This window comes from Tamandua tetradactyla, chromosome 4, assembly GCF_023851605.1.
Source record: "Tamandua tetradactyla isolate mTamTet1 chromosome 4, mTamTet1.pri, whole genome shotgun sequence".
NCBI lineage: Eukaryota > Metazoa > Chordata > Mammalia > Pilosa > Myrmecophagidae > Tamandua > Tamandua tetradactyla.
Window position 1 is genome coordinate 53,164,382 of NC_135330.1, and position 15,169 is coordinate 53,179,550.

Consider the following 15,169-nt stretch of genomic DNA (forward strand, 5'->3'; position numbering starts at 1 on the left):
ATCTAATACACTGTATCCTGAAACAACGCATTACAATTAGGTGTCTAAATCAATCAACATTCTTTCACTTCTCTCAAATGTATCCAGGCAAAACACTGGAACGTTCTTTAAATATGGGATAAACTTTTGTTTACTCCTAGTTCAGTCCTCAGGAGGAAAAGGTCAAGATTGAAGGTGGACATTGAACAACGGGGTATAACTTAGATATTATGGGGATATATATCTTTGGAAGTTGCAAATGTCTATTCAGTTTTTAAAAATAGTATATGTTTACATTACCTTAGTTTTAAAACCTCCAATAAAATTTGATTTTATTTTTCAATTTAAATATTATGCTTGTGCTTGACCCTTTGATTTCTGTATTTTATCTAGAAAAAATGCCATGTTCTGAACCACCTCTTATAGAACATGGAATCATTGAATCATTTATATTTTCTGAAGAAAGGAAAGAAACATCCAAACCTAGGCGTTACAGACATGGCACTACGTTAAGATATACCTGTGAAGATGGTTTCAGGATAGCTGAAGAAGATGAGATAACATGCTACATGGGAAGATGGAATTCTACACCTCGGTGTGCAGGTGAGGGCAGTGTGCCAAACTAGTATTCTGTGTTCAGTGTAACTCATTAACAGTAATCAATTGTCATCAAGGTCAATAGCCAGACTATTTTGATTATATATATTTATATGTATATATAAATCATTGTATATTTACTATTAAAAACAATTTTACAGTGTCCCTTTGGATTTCTTCTTTTTCATGTTTTTTAACTTTTTATTCAAAAAGTTTCCTACTTAGAGGTTAAGATAGATCTAAGTGGAAAGAACTACACAAAACCCATGTGATTTAACATTACACAGACTCTGCTCGATATCTCTGTTTAGTTTGCTAAAGTTGCTGAAAGGCAACATACCGGAAATGGGCTGGCTTTTAACAGTGGGGATCCATTAGTTTCCAAGCTTACAGTTCTGAGGCTGTAAAAGTGTCCAGATCAAGGCACCAACAGGCAATCCCGTGACTCTGAGCTCCCCTTGCATATAGCAAGGCACAAGGCAACCTCTGCTGGTCCTTGTCACCCTGGTTTCACAGCTTTCAACTTCAGGCTTCTCCGTTTGTGAATTTCTTTCTGATCTTCCGTTCATGTCCTTCTCGCAGCGTCTGTTTTCTCTCTGTTTCATGCTCTTATACAGTGCTCCAGTAAGAGGATTAAGACCCACCTCGGGCAAGCCTCAACTGAAGTAACCTAATCAAAGGGTCCCACCCAAAAAACGTCTACACCCGTAAAGAGTGGATTAGTTTAAGAACATATTTGCTGGGATACATAGCTTCAAACCCTTGTAAGCTCCCAACCTCTTTACCTATCGTTTCTGAACTTTCTAAGCAAGTTGCCAAGTTGATGACATATGACATATATGTTAGTTTGTCCCTCAAATCAAGAATACTGTTCTACATTTAAAAAGAAAGAACGTCCATCAAGTTAAAAAAGAAAATTAACAATTATGCATCACTATCCATCATTCAAGTTTTACCCTCAGTCAGGTTTCACCAATGGTCCCAGTTACGTCCTTACAACACAAGGACTCAGCTCACAGTGGGGCATTGCATTTAGTTACCATGTGTCTTAAGAATCCTTCAATCAGGAATGTCTTCTTAGTCTTTCTATGATTTTTAGAGGCTGAACGCTTGTGATGGATATGCCTTAGTGTGGGTTTCTCTAATGTTTCCATGTCATTATCTAGAGGTATGTGTCTCAGTCAGGAATACTGCTGACATGACACAATGTTCTTCCCTGTAGATAGATCACTTGGAGGCAGGGACGTGGTGGCCATTTTGTCCTATTACTGTTGATCGTAACTTGATTCTTTGGCTAAGGTATAGTCTGTCAAGCTTCTTTTTTCATAGAGTAATCTTTTCCTTTCTGTAAAGACAAGTGTTTTCCATGGACATTTTTGAGACTATGCTAATATCCTGTTTCTTCTCAAAAGTCACCCACTAGTTTTAACATGTATTGATAATGCTTGACTAAGACAATTATTACTGCAATGTTCACAAAATATGATTCTCTAACTCAATCATGCCTGTTTGTTAGGAAGCTAATATATGGAAGAAAGAGCTTCCCTTTTTCTTTTCATTTATTACTGACATATATCTGTGTGAATGCAAATATTCCTATTTTATTGTTGTTCTTAGCTATACTGATGATCTGAATCCACTGACGTGGTCACTGGGAGTCCCTTGAAGCTGTTTCTTTGTCTTTTTCTTATCATTATCGAACACTTCTTTATGTGCCATGAGTTCTAGGCTTATCTTGTATTTTCATTACCTCAATTCATCAATTTCTTCAGGAAGCTCTATTTCCTTCTGAGAATAATGGCAATCATAGTATAAAAATTAAAGTGTTAAAAAAAAACTGGTAGGTAATTCATCCAGACGGATTTCTCTGGGTGGACATGAAGCTTATAGACTTCCCGAAGTTCTCTTTATTCCTGATAACTTTCAAACAGTGCTGGAGGGCCTAATAAATCTGGTGAAGAAGCTCTGAAAAAGGGCTTTGAGACAACAGCAGTTAACACATTGTTCTGAATACTGTTTTTGGAAAAATCTTATTCCTTCTCTACCCAGTTCTTCTCCTGGCTCCAACTTAGAACGTATATCTGATTTGCAGACCTGATATACCACTAAGACCAGATGACTGATGTTCCCCAACATCACATTTCTGAACAGCTTTCACTGGGATGTGTTCGGCAGGGCCCACTCATCCAGGATGAACTCTATAACTACATCTTTAAGTTCATTAACTCCAGTGCTTCCATTGTCAACAGATCAGCTGACAACATCTTCATATGGGTTTTCTTTCACAATCAGATAAGCAGTGTGCATGGTCCAAAGTACTCCCATAGCCACGATGCCTCCTACGTGGGTCCCTTTGGATTTCCTGCAATATAGTAGTACTTTTCTTAGGTTCCTTGATCTTCAGTCTATTTACTTTTAACATCCTGGTTAGGTAGAGAAGCACTAGTCACCTATTTCATATAAATGAATTGATAGTTTAGTTTAAGTTCTTGCTCAGATTGATAGAGGAACAGACACTATAATGGTGGGTTTAGGAAATGATTTTACACCTCCTTTGTGATATGAGGTAGTCATTGGATTATTTATTTTCAAATAAAGCTATTAAGTATGACAACCAGTACATAAACTTACATTTTAGACTTAGTGTTATGGATTTATTTTTCAAAAAAATTTCTTTTTAGGAATTCCTTGTGAAAAGCCACCTTCAATTCCTCAAGGTGCTCCTTCTCCAAATTTGGACAGTTATGAATATGGACAAGAAGTTACATATGCGTGTAACATCGGCTTTGGGATTGATGGACCTGCTTCTATAAAATGTTTAGGAGGAAGGTGGCCCCCTCCACCAGTATGCAAAAGTACAGTGTATTTTTATTCTACAAAAAAATATCTATTTTTCAAAGCATAAATGGTACAAGTGACAACCAAGCAGCAATTCTAGAATTTAACAAGTTATCTCTGGAAAGTTGTGTTCTGGCAGAGAAGTAGAACCTTAGTAATAAGAAACGGTTGACATCAGGAACCAAATTATCTCCTTTTCACATCCTCTTGTGTGCATTTTCAGCATCCTCCATTATACATTCTCAGACTGATCATATCTGTTCATGGAGCAGAGCTGGTCCTTCCTCATTCTCATTATTCATTTTGCTATTAATTTTTGAATTATGTCCTTATAAATATATAATTTTCCAGAAGCTAAAAAAGAGAAAGAAATATGCACATAATGTTAATGGCTGGTATGAGGAAGGTTAGAAGGTAAATGCACGATGTAAGAATGTCTGCAAGCATTAGAACTACATATATCTTCTCAGGCTTCTGATATTACTATTTCCACTTTATCCCTTTGATAAATGTAGAACAGTTAAACACAATTAAGTTGTCTCCTTACAAACATGTTTTGTCAAGTTATGAAAAATATTGTATAGCATTCATTGGTTTGATATGTAGTTGATATTATTTTAGTATTTCATTGTTAGCTATTATGTATTTTTAAATATTTACTGACCAAGTGCATATATTTCTTTAGAAACAGATTGTTCTGGATTACCCAATGTTGGTAACGCCATACTTGTAAGTCGGAAGAAGAAATTATATAGATCTGGAGAGCAATTAATGTATAAATGTCCAGAGTATTTCCAATTGGATGGATCAAATATTGTTAAGTGTGTTAACAGAAACTGGATAGGAAGTCCAAAATGCAGAGGTACTGTCATGAAATTTTAAAATTTACCTATTGAAGTGCTTTAAGCAATAGAATATAGAAGTTTTTGTTTCTAGCACCATTTAGAAATGGATATAGACTAATGTTTAGAACTGATTAAAAAGATGGGACTGGATGTGCACGTGTATCTTGTCACTCAGTGACACTCAGAGTCTTCCCTGGATCAGCAGCATGAGCGTCTTCTATGAAATTGTTAGACATGGAAACTCATGGCTCAGCTGGGTTCTTGGAGCAGAAACTCTGGTGGGAGGTTATGACACTTTTTTTGACAAGGCCCCAGTGTAGTGCATGTGCACTTCAATTTGGGAACTGCAGCTGTAGCCTGTTATTACTTCACATTCTCTTGTAATTTCTGATGAATGATAGCATTGTTCATTGCAGTGTCCTTAAGCATTTTCCAAAAGAGTCATTAGAGTTGCTTCTGTCACTTAAAAATTTATTTTTCTGCTACTTTCTCACATCTGCTGAATCTTTTTGATTGCTATCTTCCTAATTAACTGTATTATTTTTCAAAGTGTGCTCTTAATTCTGACCTATTTTCTAGAAGTGCATACCTCTGCTTACTTTTTTAAGGGACTAAATTTCTGATTAATGAGGAGGATAATTGCTTATCCAATCTGATGTCACATAATCTCTTTATTATGCCTTTTTTAGATTCTAAATTCACATTGAATTTTTGTAATTTATATTTATATACCATTCTTATGTTCACTGACTTCATAGAGGAGAAAAAAGATTTCTCAAACATATAATGAAAGATGAGAGAGAGATTTAAGGATGTAGACATTCAAATCTTGTAATGAAAATGTATTTACTGACATTCTTTCAATCTTACATATAATTTTTGAAATTAGTAAAATTTTACATAACAAATTATCTACTGATTTTAAATCGGCCTTGGAATATATTTAGAATCTCCTTCATTGAATTGCTATTCAAAATGCTCACTAACTGAGGAAACTTTTTCCTTTCTATTCAGATATCTCCTGTGTGAATCCACCCTTAGTGGAAAATGCTCATGTAATATCCCCCCGTATGGATAGATACCCACCTGGTGAGAGAGTACGGTATGAATGCATCAAAGCTTTTGATCTATTTGGGGAAGTAGAAGTGACATGCCTAAATGGAACCTGGACAGAATTACCTAAATGCAGAGGTAGAGTATTTTATTCTCAAAAATCTGTAGAGAAAATAATAGGGATACATGTGTGGATGCAAATATATAGTGAGATAGTGCTCAAGGAATATGCTATTTTAAATGAAAATAAAATAATGGTGCTTAAAATCCCATTCATTTTGTGGACCAAACAAGTAATTTGGTATGTTTGTTTTATGAATGATTGGATGTATTAAAGGAGCAGTTAAAATCTTGGAAAATTCCCTAAATTAAGCATTAAGACCCTGAGTTATTTCCTTCAGAATAAACATGTAAAAGATATTTTAATTTGAAATTTGCAAGATGTGGCTTGGAAGTGATCATACAATGTGATATAAATTTGAGCATCTTCAGCATATTAATTATGTCTAATTGGATTTGAGTAACTGACCTCATTCAGAGAAAATGAAGTCTCCACACTTGGTTTTGTGGTAATTCACATTTAGAGTTCAATAGATAAAATAAGTCAGTAAAAGGGATATTTTATTAGCTTCTTCTATTTTGTTAAATTAAATGTTCGCCTGGTATAATACTTTCTAATTTATACTATGAATATATTTAAGTTTATATCTTCAATGTTAACTTTTTGGAGTCAGCATGTACTTGGTATTGTTTTATTTCCACATATTCTTTCTTGGTCTTTGAACAGGTATATTTACAACACGTAATATAAATAAATTCTTGAAATATTAAGGCTTAATATGCCATCTCATTATTGTGCTTCTTTTTCCTTTTTTGTTCATAATTCCATTTCTTGTCTTCCCTGTGGGTTCCTTGACATTTTTAGAATTTCATTTTCATTTCTCTACATTGTATTTGTTAACATCTCCTTGTTTAGTTTTATGTTTTAGTAGTTCCTCTAGGTATTGACAATACATATGGAAAACCTATCAATATCTATTGGCCTCGACATGTTATCATTTCAGGTGAAGTAAGGAAATCTTACTTCCATTAAGGTCCATTTAGTTTTCCCACTTTTTTAATATAAATGTCTGAAGTATTTTGTCTACATACACTGATGTATCAGATAATATGATTTCATGCATCATTTACAAAACTCATGTTAAGATAGATATTATATTTATGCCTACTTTTATGAATTTTATTTTTCATTTTTCTTTCCTGAAATCTCAATCGTTTTTCTGTTATCTTTTCCTTAATATTGGCAGAAATTACTTTAGCCTTTCTTTAAAGGTATATCTGTAGGAGGAAAATTCTCTTGAATTTCTATATCTTAAGATATCTTTAGCTGCTGTTATTCCTAAAGATTAGTTTGCTTGTTTGTATTTTGTGTTGAAAGTTGTTTTATTGCAGCACTTGAAAAGCATTGTACCACTTCCTTCTGATGTTCATGGTCGGATGTGAAACAAAGTATCACTTGAATATTTAATCCCCTATTACATAATTTCATTCCAGGTGCTTTCAAGATTTTTTCTTTTCTTTACTTTTTAGCAGTTTGATTATGATGTGCCACAGGGTGAATTTATTTGGAATTCTCCTGTTTGGAGTCCACTCAGTTTCTTGATCATGTAGATTTATACCTTAGGCCCAATTTGGGAAATTTTCAGTCATCAGTTTTTTTTTTTTTTAATGCTGTGGTATTGAGATACATTCACTCACCCTACAATCCTTCCGAAGTATATAATTGTTGACTCACAGTGTCATCACATAGTTGTACTTTCATCACCATGATCAATTTTAGAACGTTTTTATTAATCCAGAAAAAGGAATAAAAAGAAAACTCCAAATATCCCATATCCCTTATTTCCGTCTATCATTGACCCTTAGTACTGGTGTGTACATTTTTGCCTATTGAAGAAAGAATATTACGATAGTACTATTAACTAGCTGTAATCCATAGTTTGCAATAGGTACATTTTCCCCATATACACTTCTATTATTGTCTCCTTGTAATAGTGGCATACGTTTCTTTCAATTCATGAAAGAACTTTTCATATTTGTACTATCAATCATAGTCATTGCCACCCCAAGTTTCACTGTGCTATACACTCTCATCTTTCAACCTCCAGATTTCATTCTGATGACATATATGAATCTAAATTCCCCCTTGTACCACATGCACCCAAAATTCAGGACTGTGAATTATATTCACCATAATGTGCTGCCATCACCTCTATCCATTTTCAAATATTCAAGCTAGACCTAGTTAAAAATCTGTGCACATTAAGCAACAACTCCTTATCTTTCTGGTCTCATTCTATATTCTAGTATCCTGTGTTCTAAATTTTACATCTATAAGTTTACATACTATAATTATTTCACATTAGTGAGATCATACAATATTTGTCCTTCTTGTCTGATCTAATGTCCTCAAGGTTCATCCATGTCGTGTGCTTTAACTTCATTCTTTCTTGTAGCTTAATAATATTCCATCAAGTGTATATACGACATTTGATTTATCCACCCATCAGATATTGGACATTTGGGTTGTCTCCATCATTTGACAGTAGTGAATAATGCCACTATGAACGCTGGTGTGCAAATGTCAGTTCCTGTCTCTGCTTTCAAATCCTCTGGGTATTTACCAAGTCATAGGATAGGCTTCCTGAGGAACTCCAAACCGTCCTCCACAGATGCTACACCATTTTACATTCCTACCAGCAGTGCCTACGTGTTCCTATTTCTACACAGCCTCACAAACACTTGACGTTTCCTGTTTTTTTAAATTTATTTATTAATCAAAAAATTTAACAAACCAAATAAAACTTTAATATATATATAAGTAATCCACAATATCATCACTTAGTTGCATATTCATCATTTCTTAGAACATTTGCATCCATTCAGAAAAAGAAATAAAAAGACAATAGAAAAAGAAATAAAAACAAAACAGAAAAAAAGGAAGATTATACCTACCATACCTCTTACCCCTCACTTTCACTGATCACTTGCATTTGAAACTAAATTTGTTTTAACATTTGTTCCCCCTATTATTTATTTTTATTCCAAATGTTCTACTCATCTGTTGACAAGGTAGATAAAAGGAGCATCAGACACAAGGTTTTCACAATCACACAGTCACATTGTGAAAGCCATATCATTATTCAATCTTCCTCAAGAAACATGGCTACTGGAATACAGCTCTACATTTTCAGGCAGTTCCCTGAAACCTCTCCATTACATCTGAATAACAAGGTGATATCTACTCAATGCGTAACAATAACCTCCAGGATAACCTCTCGACTCTGTTTGGAATCTCTCAGCCATTGACACTGTCTCATTTCACTCTTACCCCTTTTTGTTGAGAAGGTTTTCTCAATCTCTTGATGCTGAGTTTCAGCTCATTCTTGGGTTTTTCTCAATCCCTTGATGCTGAGTCTCAGCTCATTCAGGATTTCTTTCCCACGTTGCCAGAAAGGTCCACACCCCTTGGAGTTGTGTCCCACGTAGAGAGGGGGAGGGTGGTGAGATTGCTTGTTGTGTTGGCTGGAGAGAGAGGCCACATCTGAGCAACAAAAGAGGCTCTCTCAGGGGTGACTCTTAGGCTTAAATTTTAAGTAGACTTGACCTATCCTTTGTGGGGTTAAGTTTCATATGAACAAACCCCAAAACTGGGGGCTCAACCTATAGTTTTGGTTGTCCACGCTGCTTGTGAGAATATCAAGAATTCCACATGGGGAAGTTGAATTCCTCCCCGTTCTTCCCATTCCCCAAAGGGGGCTTTGCAAATACTTTTCCACTCATTGATCGAATCACTCTGGGATTCATCGGGACATCACTCTGGACAAACCAACAAAATCTCAGGTCCTACCTGAGATTCCAAGTACTTATGGTGTTCAAAGTTATATTAGGAGATGCACTAGTCAAAATATAAATTTTGTACCAAATAAACATTTTTTGCTTTAGTCTCACACATAAGGTGACATTTTAAAATATTAATTACCATCTATTCTCAGTACCCTGCAATAGTGACATTCCTTTGTTCTTCCTCATGCAAAAACATTTTTAAAATTTGCACAATTAGTCACTATTATTATACACTCTAGGCATTCCTAGATTATACCATCTCAATCTTTAATATCTATCTTTCTTTCTGATTTCATTTATGTCCCCATCCCTCCTCCCTCTATCATTCTCACATGCAGCTGCATTCAGTGTTTTAACGTAATTATATTATAGTTAGGTAGTATTGTTCTGTCCATTTCTGAGTTTTTGTATTCAGTCTTGTTGCACAGTCTGTATCCCTTCAGCTCTAATTACCCGATATCTTACCCTATTTCTATCTTCTGATGGTCTCTGTTACCAACAAAATATTCCAAATTTATTCACTAATGTCAGTTCATATCAGTGAGACCATACAGTATTCGTCCTTTTGTTTGTGACTAATCTCACTGAGCATAATGTCTTCAAGGTCCATCCATGTTGTTATATACTTCATAACTTTATTCTGTCTTACAGCTGCATAATATTCCATCATATGTATATACCACAGTTTCTATAGCCACTCGTCTGTTGATGGACATTTGCCTGTTTTCATCTGTTTGCAATTGTAAATAATGCTGCTATAAACATTGGTGTGCAAATGTCCGTTTTTGTTTTTGCCCTTATGTCCTTTGAGTAGATAACTATCAATGGTATTGCCAGGTCATATGGCAATTCTATGTTCAGCTTTTTCAGGACCACTAAACTGCCTTCCACAGCAGTTGCATCATTTGACATTCCCACCAACAGTGAATAAGTGTGCCTCTTTCTACACATCCTCTCCAGCACTTGTCATTTTCTGTTTTATTGATAATGGCCATTCTGATGGGTGTGAGATGATAACTCCTTGTGGTTTTGACTTGCATTTCTCTAATGGCCAGGGACATTGAGCATCTCTTCATGGGCCTTTTGGCCATTTGTATTTACTCTTCTGAGAAGTGTCTGTTCAAGTCTTTTTCCCATTTTGTAATTGGATTGGCTGTCTTTTTGCTGCTGAGTTGAACAATCTCTTTATAAATTCTGGATACTAGACCTTTATCTGATATGTCGTTTCCAAATATTGTCTCCCATCGGGAGGCTGTCTTTTTACTTTCTTGACGAAGTTCTTTGATGCGCAAAAAGTGTTTAATTTTGAGGAGTTCCCATTTCTTTCTTTCTTTCTTCAGTGCTCTTGCTTTGGGTGTAAGGTCTATAAAACACCTCCAATTATAAGATTATTAGATATTTCCCTACATTTTCCTCTAACTGTTTTATGGTCTTAGACCTAATGTTTAGATCTTTGATCCATTTTGAGTTAACTTTTGTATAGGGTGTGAGATACGGGTCCTCTTTCATTCTTTTGCATATGGATATCCAGTTCTCTAGGCACCATTGAAGAGACTATTCTGTCCCAGGTGAGTTGGCTTGACTGCCTTATCAAAGATCAAATGTCCATAGATGAGAGGGTCTATATCTGAACACTCTATTCAATTCCATTGGTTGATATATCTATCTTTATGCCAGTACCATGCTGTTTTGAACAGTGTAGCTTCATAATATGCCTTAAAGTCAGGCAGCGTGAGACCTCCAGCTCGCTTTTTCCCCCTCAAGATACTTTTAACAATTCAGGGCACCTTGCCCTTCCCAGATGAATTTGTTTATTGGTTTTTCTATTCCTGAAAAGTAAGTTGTTGGGATTTTGATTGGTATTGCATTGAATCTGTAAATCATTTTAGGTAGAATTGACATCTTAACTACATTTAGTCTTCCAATCCATGAACACGGTATGCCTTTCCATCTATTTAGGTCTTCTGTGATTTCTTTTAACAATTTCTTGTGGTTTTCTTTGTATAGGTCTTTTGTCTCTTTAGTTAAATTTATTCCTGAATAATTTATTATTTTGGTTGCAATTGTAAATGGAATTCGTTTCTTGATTTCCCCCTCAGATTGTTCATTACTAGTGTATAGAAACACTACAGATTTTTTGAATGTTGATCTTGTAACCTGCTACTTGACTGTACTCGTTTATTAGCTCTAGTAGTTTTGCTGTGGATTTTTTCAGGGTTTTTGACGTATAGTATCATATCATCTGCAAACAGTGAGAGTTTTACTTCTTCCATTCCAATTTTGATGCCTTGTATTTCTTTTTCTTATCTAATTGCTCTGACTAGAACTTCCAACACGATGTTGAATAACAGTGGTGATCGTGGACATCCTTATCTTGTTCCTGATCTTAGGGGGACAGTTTTCGGTTTTTCCCCATTGAGGATGATATTAGCTGTGGGTTTTTCATAAATTCCCTTTATCATTTTGAGGAAGTTCCCTTGTATCCCTATCCTTTGAAGTGTTTTCAATAGGAAATGATGTTGAATTTTGTCAAATGCCTTCTCCTCATCAATCGAGATGATCATGTGATTTTTCTGCTTTGATTTGTTGATATGGTATGTTACATTAATTGATTTTCTTATGTTGAACCATCCTTGCATACCTGGGATGACTCCTACATGGTCATGATGTATAATTCTTTTAATGTGTTGCTGGATTCGATTTCCTAGAATTTTGTTGAGGATTTTTGCATCTATATTTATTAGAGAGATTGGTCTGTAGTTTTCTTTTTTGTAATATCTTGTCTGGTTTTGGTATGAGGGTGATGCTGGCTTCATAGAATGAGTTAGGTAGCTTTCCCTTCTCTTCAATTTTTTTGGAGAGTTTGAGCAGGATTGGTACTAATTCTTTCTGGAATGTTTGGTAGAATTCACATGTGATGCCATCGGATCCTGGCCTTTTTTTTGGGGGGGGGAGCTTTTTAATGGCTGGTTCAATTTCTTTACCTGTGATTGCTTTGTTGAGGTCATCTGTTTCTTCTCGAGTCAAAGTTGGTTGTTCATGCCTTTCTAGGAAGTTGTCCATTTCACCTACATTGTTGTATTTATTAGCATGAAGTTATTCATAGTATCCTGTTATTACCTCCTTTATTTCTGTGGGGTCAGTGGTTATGTCTCCTCTTCCATTTCTGATCTTATTTATTTGCCTCCTCATTCTTCTTCATTTTGTCAGTCTTGCTAAGGGCCCATCAATCTTATTGATTTTCTCATAGAACCAGTTTCTGGTTTTATTGATTTTCTCAATTGTTTTCATGTTCTCAATTTCATTTGTATCTGCTCTAATCTTTGTTATTTCTTTTTGCTTGCTTGGGGTTAGTTTGCTTTTCTTTCTCTAGTTCTTCCAAGTGGACAGTTAATTCCTGAATTTTTGCCCTTTCTTCTTTTTTGATATAGGCATTTAGGGCAATGAATTTCCCTCTTAGCACTGCCTTTGCCACTTCCCGTAAGTTTTGATATGTTGTGTTTACATTTTTATTTGCCTTGAGATATGTACTGATTTCTCTTCTAATTTCTTTCTTGACCCACTGGCTGTTTAAGAGTGTGTTGTTGAGCCTCCACATATTTGTGAGTTTTCTGGCGCTCTGCCTATATTGATTTCCAAGTTCATTCCTTTATGATCTGAGAAAGTATTTTGTTTGATTTCAATCTTTTTAAATTTATTGAGACTTGCTTTGTGACCCAGCATATGGTCTATATTTGAGAATGATCCATGAGCACTTGAGGAAAAGGTGTATCCTGCTGTTATGAGGTGTAATGTTCTATAAATATCTGTTAAGTCTAGCTCATTTATTGTATTATTCAAATTCTCTGTTTCTTTATTGATCCTCTCTCTAGATGTTCTATTCATTGATGAGAGTGGGGAATTGAAGCCTCCAACTTTTATGGTAATGTGTCTATTTCTCTTTTCAGGGTTTTCATTGTTTGCCACATGTATTTTGGAGCATTTTGGTTCGGTGCATAAATATTTATGATTGTTATATCTTCATGCTGAATTGTTCCTTTCATTAATACATAGTGTCCTTCTTTGTCTCTTTTAACTGTTTTTCATTTGAAGTCTAATTTGTTGGATGTTAGTATAGCTATTCCTGCCCTTTTCTGGTTGTTGTTTGCATAAAATATCTTTTCCCAACCTTTCACTTTCAACCTTTGTTTATCTTTGGGTCTAAGATGTGTTTCCTGTAGACAGCATATAAAATGATCCTGTTTATTAATCCATTCTGCCAGTCTATGTCTTTTGATTGGGGAGTTTAGTCCATTAACATTTAGTGTTATTACTGTATGGGTTGTACTTTTTTCTACCATTTTGCCTTTTGGATTTTATATGTCATATCTAATTTTCCTTCTTTCTACACTCTTTTCCACACCTCTTCTTCTGTCTTTGTTTCTGTCTCTAGTGCTCCCTTTAGTATTTCTTGCAGAGCTGGTCTCTTGGTCACAAATTCTCTCAGTGATTTTTTTTCTGAAATGTTTTAATTTCTCCTTCATTTTTTTAAGGACAGTTTTGCTGGGTATAGAATTCTTGGTTGGCAGTTTTTGTTTTTAGTAATTTAAATATATCATCCCACTGTCTTCTTGCCTCCATGCTTTCTGCTGAGAAATCTACGCATAGTCTTATTGAGTTTCCCTTGTATGTGATGGATTGGTTTTCTCTTGCTGCTTTCAGGATCCTCTCTTTCTCTTTGACCTCTGACATTCTGATAGTAAGTGTCTTGGAGTACATCTATTTGAATCTATTCTCTTTGGGGTATGCTGCACTTCTTGGATATGTCATGTTAAGTCTTTCACAAGAGTTGGGAAATTTCCAGTGATAATTTCTTCCATTAGTTTTTCTGTTCCTTTTCCCTTCTCTTCTCCTTCTGGCACACCCACAACATGTATATTTGTACACTTCATATTATCACTCAACTCCCTGAGTCCCTGCTCATATTTTTCCCTGTAGTTTCTGTTTTCTTGTTGGATTTCAGTTTTTCTGTCTTCCAGTTCACTAATCCTACCCTCTGTCTCTTGAAATCTACCATTGTAGGTTTCCATTGTTTTTTTCATCTCTTCTACTGTGCCTTTCATTCCCATGAGTTCTGTGATTTGTTTTTTCAGAATTTCCATTTCTTCTTTTTGCTCATTCCTTGACTTCTTCATATCCTCCCTCAATTAGGTGATTTGGCTTTTGATGAGGTTTTCCATGTCTGTTTGTATATTCTGAATTAATTGTTTCAGCTCTTGTAACTCATTTGAACTGTTGGTTTGGTCCTTTGACTGGGCCGTATCTTCAATTTTCCTGGTGTGATTTGTTATTTTCTGCTGGCATCTAGACATTTAATTACCTTAATTAGTTTATTCTGGAGATTGCTTTCACTTCTCCTACCTAGCGTTTTCTTGCTGGATGAATTTGTTGTCTATCCATTCTTTGACATTCAGTTCAGCTTTTTCTGGACCTCTAGCTTAGGTTTTGTTTAACAGATATGAAGTTTTCGGTTCTTGTTTTCTTGTTTCTTGCCCTGTTTGTATGGTGCCTTTCCCCCCCAACCCTTAGGAGGTTCTACATAGGTATTATAGACTCTGCTGGGTTTTGCTAGACTAAACTGTCCTTGTATCAGGGAGAAGGAGTCACCTGCATCAGTTTTCCCTGAGTGTGGGACCCAGGAAGTTAAAAGACTTTCCTGTGAAGTCTCTGGGCTCTGTTTTTCTTATCTTGCCCAGTATGTGGTGCTTGTCTGCCTGCGGATCCCACCAGAATAAGATGATGTAGCAGCTTTAACTTTGGAACACTCTCCCTGTTTGGGGCATGGTGAACACCGAGGAGAGGTTATAGGCTGGTTTTAATGGCTTCAAATTACCAAGCCCTGGGGTCTGAATTCCTTGAGGGAGAGATTCCACCTGAGTTGTGCTTCACCCCTCCCCTAGGGAAGGCACAGG

General features: G+C 35.6%; 1 protein-coding gene and 1 long non-coding RNA gene across 2 annotated transcripts in view; one reads left to right on the forward strand and one right to left on the reverse strand.

Annotated features, from left to right (window-relative positions):
* The window catches only part of LOC143680798 (uncharacterized), a 149,809-nt gene that overhangs the window by 88,125 nt on the left and 46,515 nt on the right, over nt 1–15,169 (reverse strand). The gene's annotated exons all lie outside the window — the stretch shown is intronic.
* Nucleotides 1–15,169, forward strand: part of LOC143680796 (complement factor H-like) — an 83,195-nt gene that overhangs the window by 56,444 nt on the left and 11,582 nt on the right. The window contains exons 11-14 of the mRNA XM_077157301.1: nt 373–582; nt 3,258–3,431; nt 4,100–4,276; nt 5,274–5,450. Coding sequence (XP_077013416.1) covers nt 373–582; nt 3,258–3,431; nt 4,100–4,276; nt 5,274–5,450 — 738 coding nt within the window. The remainder of the gene's footprint in view (nt 1–372; nt 583–3,257; nt 3,432–4,099; nt 4,277–5,273; nt 5,451–15,169) is intronic.